The sequence below is a fragment of the Falco peregrinus genome, chromosome 5 (genome assembly GCF_023634155.1).
Source record: "Falco peregrinus isolate bFalPer1 chromosome 5, bFalPer1.pri, whole genome shotgun sequence".
NCBI classification, from domain to species: domain Eukaryota; kingdom Metazoa; phylum Chordata; class Aves; order Falconiformes; family Falconidae; genus Falco; species Falco peregrinus.
The window spans coordinates 23,237,612-23,253,475 of NC_073725.1; the positions used below are offsets into that span (position 1 = coordinate 23,237,612).

The 15,864-nt window shown below is 40.6% G+C and overlaps 1 protein-coding gene across 12 annotated transcripts in view; it reads right to left on the bottom strand.

Annotated features, from left to right (window-relative positions):
• Positions 1–85: 85 nt before the first annotated feature.
• AMPH (amphiphysin) overlaps positions 86–15,864 on the bottom strand; it is a 120,967-nt gene continuing 105,188 nt past the window's right edge. For 4 of the 12 annotated variants that reach the window (XM_055804200.1, XM_055804197.1, XM_055804191.1 and 1 more), the window contains 5 exons: positions 11,495–11,551; positions 7,231–7,380; positions 5,708–5,974; positions 3,798–3,899; positions 86–1,263 (listed from right to left, as the gene is read on the bottom strand). In XM_055804200.1, coding sequence (XP_055660175.1) covers positions 1,156–1,263; positions 3,798–3,899; positions 5,708–5,974; positions 7,231–7,380; positions 11,495–11,551 — 684 coding nt within the window. In that variant the 3' untranslated portion in view covers positions 86–1,155. The remainder of the gene's footprint in view (positions 1,264–3,797; positions 3,900–5,707; positions 5,975–7,230; positions 7,381–11,494; positions 11,552–15,864) is intronic. The other 8 variants (XM_055804201.1, XM_055804198.1, XM_055804195.1 and 5 more) reach the window with 3 other exon arrangements.

Below are 15,864 nucleotides of genomic sequence, written 5' to 3' on the forward strand. Positions count from 1 at the left end.
AGATTAGATTCTCTAACATAATGTATCAACTATACAGACTTCAGTGTTACAAAACTTCAAAAACACCACAGATGAAAACAGCTTCTTTGGATCAGAGGTTTATTTTTAATGACACAGCACTGGAAAACATAAGTTACAGATGACTTTTTGATACAGGATACATTATATATCTTATTTTAAAAGGATCTGTGAAGGTACACTGCATAAATACATATAGTGAAAATATATTGTGTTTATTTCTTCTCAGAGATTAGTTCTGTTTCTTTTTTAAAATTTATCCAGCCAATTAAATAAAAAAGTATAGATTAGCATCATAACAGCTCCCCCTCCAGATTATCTCATTGTAACTACCGCAGCTGGAAGAGGAGACTGAGCCATGCCTTCTCAAAGGTTTAGCAGCTTTGAACATGATGTTATTCATCATCTCAGAATGAAAATTTCACATTACAAACACAGATACTGTATCATGTTTTGGCAATGGAGCAGCTAGTTTTGCTTTGGAACAAAACCATTTCCTGTAATGCCAGACAGTGAAAGAGCAATGCATGTACTGATGATACTACACAGCCAAAGAACTACGATGAAGTCGTCAAAATGCATATATATCCATATGCAGTCATATATACACATAGAAATTCTTGTGTGTATATATATTATGCATGTCCAAAAATAACATTGAAAAATGTTGCAGTAGTTAATTATTTTTTTAAACACATGAAACTTATAATAGTTTGACCTCATTACTACAGGATAACTGATTAAATCTTCTGCAGTGCAACTCAATACAATACACTTAGTGCAGAGAAGTTAAGGTTTTGGTATTGAGGAAGCTAATTTCAGATTTCATGGGAAAGGACCAAATACAGGATCACCATAGCTCTGACAAAGCACAAACAAACCTGTCGCCACGTATGTGTGAACAAATAAGGACATTTCTTTTTTATTTGATTTTATTTTTCAATGTACCGCTTCAGAAATTGCTAGCTTAACTGTTTGTATTCATGCTCATTTTGATATGTTTCAACAAGCTTTGTCTGGCGCCTGTCTGTAAACCCTCAGCAGTTGAAACTACAAAAAGGTGGGCTCCTGTGTTTCAAAGAGGTTAAAAACCTACTGATTGAGCTTCATACCACGTTCATCTGCCTCAGCAGAGAACTACTCCAGATGGCGTGTGAAGTTCTCTGGGAAAAGTCCTTTATAACTATTTGCATCTCTGTACTGAAGCCACTCGGATTCCTTAATGCCTGTCAACCAGCCAGCCTCCTGCAAGGAAAAAGATAGAGTCTCTTAAACTTCAGGTCTCCCCTCTTCCTTGCTACAAACTTCGGACCTGAAGACATTTCAGAGTCACATGGCTAAAAGATTCAGTGTTCTGGTTAAAAAGCAGCTTCTGACTTTGCACAGACCATTTGCTCTGTTTTGCCAGACCACTCTTTTGTGAGACTGAGTGACTGTGAGCATATTGTATGGCCTTTAGCCCATCTAACCCCTAGCTGAACTCAAAACTGGGTAATCAGTCTTCCAGGTCATCCAGCATTACAGCAGATCTGCATTTATGCAAATCTCTGTTGAGACTTTTTTCAAAGTTGCCACAATCATATCAGTGCACTTGTGCAGTAAGAGCATAGCAGTGGGCCAGAAACATTACACAATACCATAAATGGGGGAAAAAACCCAGTTTTCAATCTGAATTTTCCCCCCGAGGGTTCCTTTCTCTCATCCATATATTGGCAGTCAGAAGAAATAACAGTTCTTGCAGTCTCTGGAGTTACTATCTCTAGAAACTCTAACTTAGTTAATATGCAATTATTAAAAAAAAAAAAAAAAAGCTGGAAGCCTAAACTAGAGCTTGGCTTGCAAAACTGCAAACAAATCGCCAGCAGTCCAAGCAATCAAAAGAGATTTCTTATTGGAAAGTGCGGGGTTCCCTTAAGTGTGATCGATTCTACCTGGAATACAATAAAACCGGTATTTTTAAAAATGATTGATCTATTCTCATCTCAGTAACCCCGTGCCTTGTTCTTTTTAAGAACAGGAGCCAGAGCAAAGCCACAACAAACATAATTTCTAATGCTACCGTGTTATTATTGCACAAAGAGCACACAAGGAGACAGAGTAGCTTGAACAGATCTTCATGTACACCACTGAGTCACGATTGCTCAGTGGCTGTGTGTGGTGGTGTACTGGCTCTCTGCCCCCAAATAAGCATCATTAAAGCAGATACAGCTTATGCATGTCATTGGCTGGGTATATGTAACTGGGGACATGTTTTAGAAAAGTGTGGAATATCCGAGAGAAAGAAGAGAGGAACAACAGCCTTCTAGCACAGGCAGCACAGACTAGAAAGGAATGAATAGTTTTTACTGGACAAAAAATCAACTGAAGACTAATGGAAAAAAGCCACTAGGTGGGACAGTTTTGCTTTGGATGGGGAACACAGGCTGATGTTACCAGCTGTATTAGAATTATAGTTTTAGACAGGTCAAGTTTGAAGGAGGATAAAGAATAACAAAGATAAAAAGACTCTATATAAATCAACAAAGTATCTGGCAAAAGACAAAAAGATGAAGCTTTATGGTGATGTTAAACATGAAGGGCAAATATGTACTGAGTAATAAAGATATGACCACAATGGTTTCAAAACCAGGAATACATAAAGGTTTATTTTCTCCATCATTGCACACAATTTACTCCAATTAATGCTAATGCTATTTCAACTCACACCACAGGAGAAGAATATACTTCGTGGATTCACCAAGTGAAGACTAAGCGTATTTGATACATAACATCCTAAGAAAAACAGACTGAAGACAGAGAGCAGATTTTGCTATCCTTACAGCAGTGTCTTTTTCTGCAAATACTGATAATAAAATCAGTTGAACTACCCATGAGGTAAGATGCAGCACAATTTGAATAAGGATAACAGAATCTACCCCTACGAAAAGATCAAAGCTCCCTCGTGAAAGAAAAATCTTTTATTCTAAAAAAACAAAATAAACAAAAAATCACCCCACCCCTCAGTTACTTATCTCTCGTATTAAAAGAAAGCTCAGTTGAGATGATGAACACTGGTTATTACCTACTTTTGGACAGCATCAACCATCAAAACAACTTCTAACAGTTCCTAGAACTCATATAGACTTAGGGCATTAGTATTTAGACCTATTTTAAGAAATACTTTTCATTCAGATCAGTGCTCTTAGCTACCTGACTAGTCAGGATTCAGTCCCCTACCTCTCAACCCCCAAATCAATGGGAGACTTTTCACCAACACTACTGGCACTTACAGATGCCCACAAGCAGCACCTCTCCATACCTTGGCTGTAGGACAGCACAATTTGTGTGCAGTCTCAGTGCCCTCAATGGCTGAATTTGTGTTATTTCTCCAAATCCACATGTAAAAACTCCAAACATCTACGGACCACATAATCAATTCTACTCCAATGTTAAGACACTATGATATATAGCAACATCATGCACAATTTCTAAGTCACATTCCATATTAAATCTTTGTGTGCATGTGTGCCTGTATAAAATCCAGTACAAAGTAGCATTAAAAAAGCCCTAGAAAATATGCTGAGGTCAGATCCTGCTAGCAGCATAGATCTGGGACTTTACCAGTAACCAGCTGGGCCATTTAGTCTCAAATGAAACCAAGTACAATAGACAAAATTAAAATCTTCACGTTTTCTAACAGTAATGATATTTTGAATAACATTCCCATTAGCTATAATCTGTGAGCAAAAAGGTGAGACAAAAGAAAAATGTAAGCAAAAGAAAGAATCATGTGCTTTTACCTGATCAGCTGTGGTCTCGGAAGGAATTACTAGTACAATATCTCCTCGCTTTAAATTAAGCTCATCACTGTTAGCTGCCTCGAAATCATGTAGAACTTCAACCTGAAGAAAGTAACACCAAACATACAGACACGATCTAAATGGAGACATTTCTCAACAAAATTGTCTGTTAAATCTTTATTGCAAATAAAAAATAAAAATCACGTGCCTTTTTTAGGCAAACATATGGCTATAGACAGGTACAGTCAAATCATTAATGTTGACATTGAGTCATGTCAAAGTTTTCTGTTCATATCCTTGGAAGCAGGGACATCTTAAGTAAGTCTTTCTGAGAGTACCAAAGGAAACCTAAGATCCTTTCCCAAGGTTACAGTATTTCAAGGACAGACGATACTGCAACACCACACAACTCCTGCCTCTCAGACAAGTCCTGCACCCTTATTCCTTCTGTGTAAGGAACTTGCTTTCATTCCCCACTATCATTATGAAATGTGAGAAAGGGGTGGCAGGATTTTGCAAATAAAACTGGGAAAGGCTCCCAGGAACTGATATTTCAGGCTCACTCTCATTCATTCTTTTCTTGTGGCCACTGGATATTACTCTTGCTGTAAATGTCCATAGAAGTTTGAGTGGGACGTACAGCGCCCATTTCAACAAGTGATCAGAGACAAGTAATAGGAACCCTACTTAATGCTTGCTGTGGAAAGAGCTCCCTTTCTGGGCAGATGGGTATGCCAAAAATACCTGTCATTCAAAGGGCTGATTATTAAAACATTGGCAGGATCACCATGTCATTGTGAACAGATAATTTTAACTAAATGGTTCTACCTCCTTAAGAGAGATGCTATTCTAACTTTCTCAAAGCACAGCCAGGTCCATGGTAACTCTGCAATAATGAAAGAAAATGGCATCAAGAACCAGATGGCAGGCATGTATTCTACTTCTCCTTATTTATGTCTGACCCAAGAGACCGTGATGAAAAACAAAAGATGAACTACATCAGCATGTCTGAGTCAGAGTTGTGTGATACTGTTCACCCTGACCTTAATGTTATTCTCAAAAGTTTGCTGAAAATATTGAGCAATAAGAAAAGACCAAGAAGAATGGCATACTTATGGAGTGCTATGGGACTAATTAGTATGAACTGTGCAAATTATAATAGGAAGCATGTAAAGTTCATCCATCCTCAAGGAGCTTTTCTGCTGCTCAATGATTCTAAAGTGAGACGCATTATCAAAGAACTTTGTGAACCAGGAAACCCTAGGGGTCTTGCCAGCCAAGGAGAGAATTTCTCTTATGCCTCATTAAACTTTTCTGTTTGATTATCCTAACAGTTTATAATTATAGTATTACTAAAGTCACAGAAACACATTTTGGCTTCGTTACCATAAGTTGTAGAAGTCCCATGGGTTTCAACAGAACCAGAACTTCCACTATAGATTTTCAGGCCAGAAAAATGCCAATTTTTTAATATTCACAGAATCATAGAGTGGTTTGGGTTGGAAGGGACCTTAAAGATCAAATACATTGTTAGTATATCAGATATATAATTAGCATATATTGTACAATATTGCTGACTAACTCTGTGGCAGTGCCGTTTTTTTCAATATATTAACTTTCAGTAGTAATTTGGTGAGATGAAAGGGTTCTTGCGCTTCAGAGAGTCTTACAGCTACATAAGGATATGCACAGCAACAATGGCGTGCAGAAAACGTATCTTGTCAGACTTCACGTATGAAGCAACAATGCAACATTAAAGCTGTGTTTGTGTGCATCTGTGTGTGCATATGCCTGGCTGTTAAACTAAGCATCCTTTGGCCACAAGAAATCATCACACTACCTGCACAGACAGACACATCCACAGAAGCTAGATCTGAAGGGATGTCTAAAAGAAGAATGAAGAAGCATACCTTAAAGAGAAAGCCAGGTGGCATTGCAGAAGCTGCTTCTTCTGCTACAACAGGCTGATCTTGAGAAGGTGCAGCCTGGATTTCTTCAGCAGGTTTTTGCTCGCTTCCAGCTTGGGGAGTTTCACTGGGAGAAGCGTCAGTGCCCTGAGTGCCCATCTCTGCTGAGGCATCTTTGGACTCGTTCACAACAACTTCATGTTCTTCTCCCTCCCCTTCATTGTTTGATGCTGGCTCTATTACTACTGAAGGGATGCTGCTGACCTTTTCCTGGGGGAAAAAGCAAAAAAGCACCACAAGAGTATTTAGTACTTTATTCCAAGCAGGAAAACACAATTGTTTGTTTATTGCACAAGGCATATATGGCAACGAGGATTTCTTTCTTCTCCACAGTGGCTTCTTACATTAAGACAGAAAACAGTACTTGTGCAAGAATATAAAGGAGTAATCCCTTCCTTGTTTTCACTGTTCCCCTTAGTCCTCCTAAGTCTACTTTCTGTATTGACACAGATCATTGCAGGAAGTAATAAAAATACTCTGCAGATAGTTTGGGTTTAATTTTCAATGTGCATGGGAATTAACAGGCCTTTCTCCTCCACTCTGCTTTCAACTTTGGGTGGGTTTGGGTACACCCAAGCTCCAGGAGCCACTGTCCTGTATTTCTTTGGGAATTCAAATCAGCAGGATAATAGCAATATAAAGGTGATGAAAGAAGGAAACATGACCCATTTCTGTGCCTGATTGCAGGGATTTCTCCTGATTTACAGCAATGTAATCGGGAGCAGAGAAAGCAAAAAGACTAAGGAGGTAGCATCTGACCAACAGTGAAGCCTAGGAGAAAAAGCATTTAATGAAACTTGTTGGAGCATCCAACCTGAAAAGAACATGTTAACTGATCCTCTGCCTGACCATCCTATCCTGGTGCAGAGAAGAAATAAAACATGCAATGACAGGAGGTGGCAACTGGCTGCCCAGCTGCAGGATCAGCTGCAGGATCTGCTGTAGGAGCTGTTCCCCAGCTCTTCAGAGGTTGCAGAAGGCAGCAGCCAGATGCAGATACAAAGCTTGACCACCGTGATTTAAATAAAACAAAGTAACGCTATTGATAGGACATGGTGCCAGGGGACAAGAAAAATCAGTTACTTTCTTTGCCTATTTCTCCTGAAAGTCCCGTTAGGTTATGTGGTAAAGCTCATCTCCACAGAGGACCACAGAGAGACAACAGCAGGAGCCCAAACAATGTGCTGCCCATGCTGCTCCCAGGCCCATCACAGGAGCCATCAGTGCATCAAGTCCCATCTCCACAAGCTCAGGGGAGCACTGCAGCACAAAGGCAAGCACAGGCCAAATTAAGGACTCAGAAGTGATAACCTGTGTGGGCCCATCCCAGGGCTATCCCAGGAGAGCCTCAGCCTTCGTACTTGTTGGACCTGGCGGCACAGAACTACAGCAGCTTTGCCTTTCTCGGGCTGCTGAATCTGTCCCAATTCCCCTAACATGCTCTCCCATGCACCGACACGAGTCACCTGAGACACATCAGCCTCCTTTTCTTCTCCCTGAGGTTTGTCACCTTCAGCAACACCCTCCTGCTCAGTGGTAGCAGTGCCATCACCAGCTCCTGCTGCCACAGCCACACCGTCTTCTGCTGCCGCAGCCCCCTCGGTGACAGGTACCACCTACAGACAACAGGAGGGAGGGACCTTTCAGGATAGCAGTTCTGGATATCTGCTGAAGACACCATGGACCAGCCTCTGTTCTGTGGCCTCCCTGGGTGGTACCAACACACGGCCTTGGTTGCCCTTGGGTTTCCTCCCGATTTGGGTGGGGGAGAGCAGTGCCAGGGGCAAGCTTGTGCAGGGAAGTTAACAGGTGGGAGAGGGACATGTATGAAACCTCACTAAGGCACCACTTAGCAGAGTCCTCAGGTGTTGCTAGTGGAGTAACGGTTTGCCAAGGTGCTAGTATTTTTCCCTTCTCTTGCTTTCAAGCTGTATGGTGGAAGAAATTCACCACAGGTTTTTGCTGAGAAGGAGCTTGCAAGCTGTCCAGGTGTCCACAGTACCCTGCTGGTGAAGTCTGTTCTTGGGAAGACACTCCAAGCCTTCTCCAGCTACTGTCACCTACCTCTAGATCTGAGCCGACTTCAAAAATATTGCCTTAATTACACACTCCTTTCTAATAAAGAAACTTGCAAATTGGACTGTATCAGCAGAAGAAAATATATTCTACAGCTGGATAAAGATCAGAAATCTTGAGATTCCATCAGATATCAGAAAAAACCCCAACCATAAAGATATATAGCTAAGTCAGTATAGTAAAAAAAAAAAGAAACATACATAGAAACCCATTCAGTCTGGGTACAACTGAACCATTTGTAATCAGTCCACGCTGAAAAGTTAATGCATGTTTTGTTCCAGTTCTTGAAAGGCTGATAGAAAAGTGTCTGCCTATAGATCAGTGTTGAATCCTTCATTTAGAAGAGACTATTGTTCTAATTTACCTGTCACCCTAACATTTGTATTGGTATATACTGGTATATGCTTACAGTAGCATATAGGACATATACTTACAGTGGATTGATCTTAAGGGTTGGAGGGTAGAAGGTAATTGACAACACTTATTCTGTTAATCCAATTAACTTCAACATGGAATTTTTCACGTACAGCAGTTATCACCAGTACAAAGTAAAAACACTGAAGAAAAATTGTTTTCTGGGTACCAATGTCAAGCTACAGTTAGCAGAAATACCTCTGATCTCCAGTTAACAGCCTGATGCTCTTTGTTTCCTCGGTTTGACCTTTCCTCCACAGATGAGGCTAACTCAGCTATCTGACCTCAACTTGACCTACCTACAATTGTTCATGGGCACTCTTCAGGCATTATTTTTTAGCAATAGCTAATATTCAGCACTACTCCTATCTACTGCTATTAATTGATGTGAGAAAGAAATTCTTCTGGAGACCTTGAAGGCAGAAAGTACTACAGGGTTTTGTAGAAATCACTGGAGAAGCTTTAGTATAAATTGAAAACGTTGCTGATGAAGGATGCTCTATCATAAAAAGAAGTAACACCAAAAGACATGGACGGACGTTGACATGTTCTTCCGTGACTTGCAAGGCATGCAAGCCTGCCATTCATAGTATTACCAATTTTAGCAGCCTTGACCCAAGAAGATATTCAAATAAATGACGAGTGTAAAAAGCCCTGGAAGAGGTTAGTAGGAAAGAGGGGGAACAGAGCGCATATTAGATGGATTTTATACCGTGTGCTTCTAACAGCATTCTACAGAAATCGATCTCGCTGTCTGTTGTGATTAGGATCAACACTTCTCTTCTTTTTATTGGATTTGTATAGCCCATTTTATTTCACTAAGGAGGAGAATACTAATTTACATGAATCAGTTATCAAACGCCCCGCAGTGAGAGGGTGACACTCTCACGGCCTGTAGCCATGAGTCACTGAATGTATACCACAGCTCACTATTGCATAATCATGTGCTCTTGTTTCTTAGCGTACAAAACCAATGCAAGCTAGATGATTAAAAAAAGCTTTCACAAAAATGCATGTAGGGTAGCACAGAATGAACCTCCCTATCAGCCTCAAATATAGTATGGGGGAAGGGGGGGGGGAAGGAAAAAAAAAAAAAAAATGAGGGAGGCTCATTCCACTGAATTAATACCCAGCTATGGTGAACGACTTACTTTCATAGTCACCTGTATTACCTTACTTCATATTTAAAACCAATCCTACAGATCTCATTTCCATAGGTCATCAATAATATTAGACTGTCTTAATAGTATGCCAAATTAGCTATCTCTAGCAGTATTATTTAAATTGAGACAGTTGTCCCACTACACCAGCCACACCGGGGACAAAGAAAGGGTCACCCAGTACAATGAGGGCTGCGATAGAAGAACCACTTGACTGTTTTAATTGGGCAGAAGCGAATGCTTCTTTACCCGGGATGCAGCCGATTCACACGGTCGCACTCTCCTCCCGTTAATGTTGCTGTCAGCTCAACACAGTTCCGCAGACTGGGCAGCGGCAAGAATGAGCCCAGGGAAAGGAGACGGAGGGGTGCTGAGCCTGCTGCTGGGCGTCTGTCAGAGGAGCTCCCTGAGCTATGCCGGTTCTCCAGAACCGAAGATCTCACCCCACGGCTGGATTTAGAAAGGGACTGGGTAATTTTTATGACAGTTGATTATAACTGCAGCTAAGCTAGCTAATATGATGTCAAGAGGAACTAACCATCATGCTTTAGGGAATACATCAATTGCTTGCTAAGTCTTGGAAGACTTTTGGGGTAATTTGTTATGCAAAGGGATCACCCCCCACTGAAGGTCAGATATTAGCTTAGCAAATAGCTTGACCCCCTACGGCAGCTCTTCTGCATACCATAACACTGCTGTTTTAAACAGAACACAGGGTCAAACTCACCAGGTAAGAGACCTCAACTTTATAAGGACAAGTGGTATTAGAAAAAGGGGAAAGATTTCAAAGACTTAGCCTTGGTGCTCCCAGGATAGTGAGGAACTTCTTCTGTGTTTCTTCTTGGACAGGACTTAATAGCAGTGCCAAGCCAATGCTAGAGAAGCAACACAATGCTCTCTTGCACTGTGTCAACACCGATCTGGGCTAGATCTACTACTCCTGTCCTATACTTTCTTGCTAGTGTAATTCCACTGATTTCTACGTGGATGTGGCAACACTGTTAAGGAGTATGGCACCAGTGAGTCCCCAGCTCACTTCCCAGCAAAACTGGGATATCCTGGAGCCATAGATATATTCTCAACTCTAGGAGATTCTAGGGGTCTAACAAACCCCAGCTGGGACAGCTGGACTTCCCATGTTCTGAAACCAACATGCGTGGAGACCAGTTCACAGTTTTTGTATACATTGTGGCACCAAAACCAGTAACAGCAAAACTGGAGGTCGTCAGCACCTCCAGATACAAATCCTAAGTGATGAATAACTAGGAGTTACAATACCTTTCTCAGTCCCTATCCCTGCATTTACTATGTACCCATTCCTCCACTACTGCTCCCTGTGCCTCTTTGAACACATTATAGTTTCACGTTATCATGGAAGGATTCAGACCAAGTAGTTCTATCACCCCTGAAGAAATACAAGCAAGACACAATCATTCCAGCCCACACATGCGCAGCTTAACGTATGTCATTGAGCTTTTCCGATGCTTTGTAATTTGATTTTAACTGTATCTAACTTGACATAAGATTTGTGCTTTAGCAAACAAACTTGTAACATGATTATTTTCACATATATGTTTCAGTTCAGGGCATGTTGTGCTAGGAAAAAATGATTAATCAAAGCCGGGTTGGTTTTTTTTAATTTGTTTTGGTTTTCTTTTTATGCATTTTATGCATAAGATTTTTGCAAGGAAGGCTAGGCAAACACATTTATGGAAAGTGTAAAAAGTATTATGCAACATATTTCCAAATGTCAATAGAAACAGCATTATACCTTTTATTATTATACATTCTACCACAGAGCTGCTTAGTTTGCTGTCCTGAAATATTTAACACTCTATACCGCTGCAACAGGCAGTTTCTAAGGCAGGCCCTGCACTGAACGAGAGACACTCTGCTGTTAGAATATATACTGCAGATGCAGATACATCTGTGCAGCATTAGAATACATACTGCAGCTAGGTCACAACTGCATCATATTGGCCTGCATATCGATGACATGCAAATGAGAAATTTACTTTCTGCCATGATTCTCTGAACGATATTAAAGCACAACCACGCTCTTGAGGCTGATCATAGGTACCTTGCTTTCTTTCTCAGCAAGTCCAGTTGTCTCCTTATCCCCTGCCTCGACACTGTCCTGTATAAAGAGGAAATATGGTCATCACCTTACTCATGCTGAGGCAATGGATGCGGAGAAGTTGATATGAATCAAGCTTAATGGAAGCACAGCATGTATGGGATGCAGTGAAATGAATGGCTGGGACTAAATGGGATTCTATACAGCAAAGCAGAAAGATTTGTACTGCCACATATAGTCTGAAATAAAAGTAGTTATAACCTAAAACCCAACAAATAAAACCATTTATATATGTCACCATCATCACACTCTAAGTGGTAAGGACTATTTACTTTCATTATCAGTGTTCTCGTAACAGCACCAGCTTTGAAGAAGTTTGTAGTAAGCACCAACCCACAACACTGCTGACCCTGCAGCTTCCAGCAAGCTCAAATTTCTCTCACTTAAGAGTCAAACTGTTCCCATTATATCCTGCTGCTGCCCCTGCAACTCACCAGTTTCAAGGTAAACTTTCTAAAACGCTTCTTCCACTCATGTTGGACTGCAACACTTTTAAAGGGGCTGTTCAAAAGAGGTGGGTCACAAAGTTCATCTTTTTTTGCAGAATCACCTTTCTCTAGGTCCATATTCAGTGGTACACGCAGCAGGTGCCTGACATTTAAAAAACTAGACGTATCAGTGGTTTTCCAAATCTGACACCCATTTGGTGCTCAAGGGATCAAGCGCACTGAATGGTAGTGGGCTCCCCCCAAACAGTACTTTTGAGAGCACAGATGCCGTTTAACATTAGGTCCTTTTATACAGAAGGTAAACAGTCAAAACCACTCAAATTCAAGCCTGTTTGAAACAGTTGGAAGTGCTTTTTTTCTGTTCGGATTTGACTCCCTGCAGACACAGGCTATTTCTAAAGACTCTCTGCTAAGGAAAAACAAATCAAAACTCCATTACAGAAATCCACTTTGCTAATAAATTTTGAGGCTGTTTTGCAAACACAGCTAGGTCAGATCTTTCAAAAGAGCTCTACGTGTCAAGAAAGTTATGCAAATGTAGGTATTGGCATGGTAGATTGGACCATCTGCTTTAGCAATCAGAAATTAGGAGACCTCCAGTACTCAGGCTCCAGCTAACTGCATTCATGCCCACAACTGTCACTCCAAAATTTCTACAAGTTTCAGTTGAAATGGTTCCATGTTTATTTTTTAATAAAAGGATCAAACTTCGTAGCACTCATGTTTTTTTCTTATCTAACCTTCTAGTATCGCCGGCAGTCATCTCATAAGCCCCAAACGTGTCCAGATGCCAGGGCAAGGCAGCTGCTGACAGCGGTGTTTCCATAGAAACCTCTCACAGCTTTATCCCATTAAAATTACAGTATTATATAACCTTTTTTCTTTTTTAATGATTAATTCTTTTCTTTTTTTGAACCTGCCAAGCCTCTGCCATGGGGTCCTTGATTTTATAGTAAGTTTGAGGAGACTGTGAAGGGTCTTAAACAGAAAAGACAAATGCAGCAAAATATAGTTATTTCTTACTGTAGCAATGTACATATGAGTCACCCACAGAAGTCTCACCTTTTTTTTTTTTTTACAGTATGTTGCAGAGATGTACACAAATGTTTCTATTGCCAATAACAGCTTTACGTCCAACTGCAAGTTGGCAGATAGATGCCTTTCCTTTTACTATTAAAAAGTGCTGATTTTCTGCCATCAGCTACATTTACAAGTCTATTTGCCTTGAGAAATGAGCATTATCCTGCACTTTATAATCAGAAACATGCCAGACTGTGCCCTTCTCTTAATAATACTCCAGCAATATTCTCGGGTAAGAATCCCATCAGCCCAGCTTTGGGCCTCCTGGCAGAAGAATCTAATATATACATATACATATTTTTAAATGAGGACTGTTTTCAAGGCTGACTGAAAGCACAGTTTTGATTTGAAAGAGGAAAGTAAGGAGTCCTCCCCTTGCTTCCCAAAGCTTGGGACTTCCCAAAGTTAATTGACTATTGTGCACTAGTCAAATTAGTGGGGTTTTGCTTTTGTTTTTTTATTAGCTGGAAATTGGAATTTTGTGGATGGTGGGGTTTAAGAAGTGAGGCACAGTAGCATGAAATGTACCATTTTTAGGACATGAAAGCTAGGCTTTCATGTAAAAAAGATGACTGAAAAAACATGTAAGTAATGGTTCAGTCCCATAAACAGAGAAAAATCTGCTTCTGCAGACTTCAGCAGAATGACACTATTCAGTTCTCTCCTGTATACAAGAGCTATATATTTTTAATGGCCTCATGCTCCATCTTTGCACCTGCACTTAGCTGCACGCTCAGAATTTGGAAACAGTTGACTGCTCTTCTGTATCTAACCATTGTATTGCTCTCCCAAATAACATGCTCTGCCATTTGGGCATCGTGAATTGTACTTACACTGGGATTTGACCACAATGAGATACCCTCAAAGCTGCAGGCTGTTTTCTGGGCTCAGCTGTACTTGCTCAGTGTCTGCAAAGAGCTTATCGGGAGGTAGTTTCATATATGCTTACACACAGCTTTGAAAACCACAGTATTTAGCTGAGTGTTTGACTGCTTTAATGGGAGAACATCAGAGCCCAGCCCAGGCAGGCATCAGATCCAAAGCGCTGAAAGGCTCTTTCCAAACTAATGAGCATAAAGGAAGTCAAAAAGCTGATCTCTGAGCTATGTCTCACATGTAGGAGAAGAAAAAAGGGCAATAAGATTTCACAAGCTTTCACTTTATTATAATGTCCTCATGTCATCTTTCTTTGCATGTGAAAACATGATGTGGTGAAAGGGGTAGTATTATTTGAAAAAGTAATAGATCAGCGGTTAATGCATTATATCTCTTAGACTGTACTCTATGGATTTTACAGCTGCCTTTGGGGATGCTACGGAAATAAGGATACAACTGTTTTGCTGTGCAGAAGTCCATGCAAGGGCTTTTTACCATGGTTAACTTTGCTTCTGTTGGTGCACATGGTCATTCTCTCCCTTTAATTACCAAACATTTTATCTCCTCCTCAAAAAAGATCAACTGTTGACAGCTACTAACAAAAACTTTATTTGCTCTATGGCATTTGAGACCTGAAAGACCAAGAGAAAAATAGGTTACAAGAGCCCAGGCAGCAATTCTGATGAGCTCTGGCTATGAAGTCTTGGCAATCTTGTTCAGGGAGACTATGAAACAACAACTAACTGAATTCAGAACTCCCTGGCCGGCAAGTGGTACCCTACTCCCTGGACCATTCTCTCCCCGATTTAAATGGAAACCCTACCAGAAAATTTAATGTGAAGCTGCTACAATGAAGAATGCATACCTCAAATTTCTGGGATTAATGAGGTGTGACAGGAAACTTATCAGAGAAAAATTAAATTGATTAGTAGCTGTCACTCCAAACTGGAGGTCACTGAACTCAGTAAAAGATTTCCAGTAAGAAAGTATCTATCAACATTTTACAAGTCCACTTTTAAAGTAAACTGTCATTCATAAAGCAAACAAATGCAGCACTGCTGTCAAGCAATGATACGTTTTCATCTGCAACTCAGTGTATTTTTTCCTTAGCTTTGATCATATTTATCGTTAACCCTAATCTTCAAAACTCTTCTTTACAAGTCCTGGAAAGCCCTTCCCTGAAATAACAACCCCTCAGAGCCAAATGCAGAATAACTCCAATTCTGACATTTTCAAAATCAGCACTTTTACCTTATTTTCCCAAATTAGCAAGGACAATTTCATACTCAAAAAGTAACAGAAACCCAAGCACAAACCTAATCAAAACGGTTTAACTTCTCTTTAACGCCTATGGTCTTGCTCCTGGATTGCTCTTAAATTGCCTGGCTCTTGCACTTGTTTCTCCCTGCCTTTGTCCCAACAGCTTTGCAGTCCTGTGTCTCGGCTGACAGACCGTGGACCCAGAACTTCTTGTGGACAGTCAGGAAGCAAAACCAATCATCTAAAATGGTCGTGCCGGCTGATGAGAGGACGCATGGGGCTGCAGCCACGGTCTGTCATTTAATTAGTGCTTAAGATGTGCAACTGGCTTCAGAACATTGCTTTGTCTTAGTGAGAGACAAATAGGAGCTGGCTTCCTTTTAGAAAAATGGTGAACTTCTCTTACAACTCTTTTCCTCCAGTAAATCCTTACAGATCAAAGTAAAACCACCTTTTCACTTTCATTAGTATGTGTTCTTCCACATTATTCCCTGCATTCGCTCATGGGAACAGGAGAGCTCCAGACCAATGACTGATTTCCCATCCATCCTCTCTCCACCTCCCCTCCCTCGTTCTTTATTCCAAACTATCAATTTTACTCTGACTAGACATGAGGCATTCTGGATAAGAGTTCGACAAAACAATGTG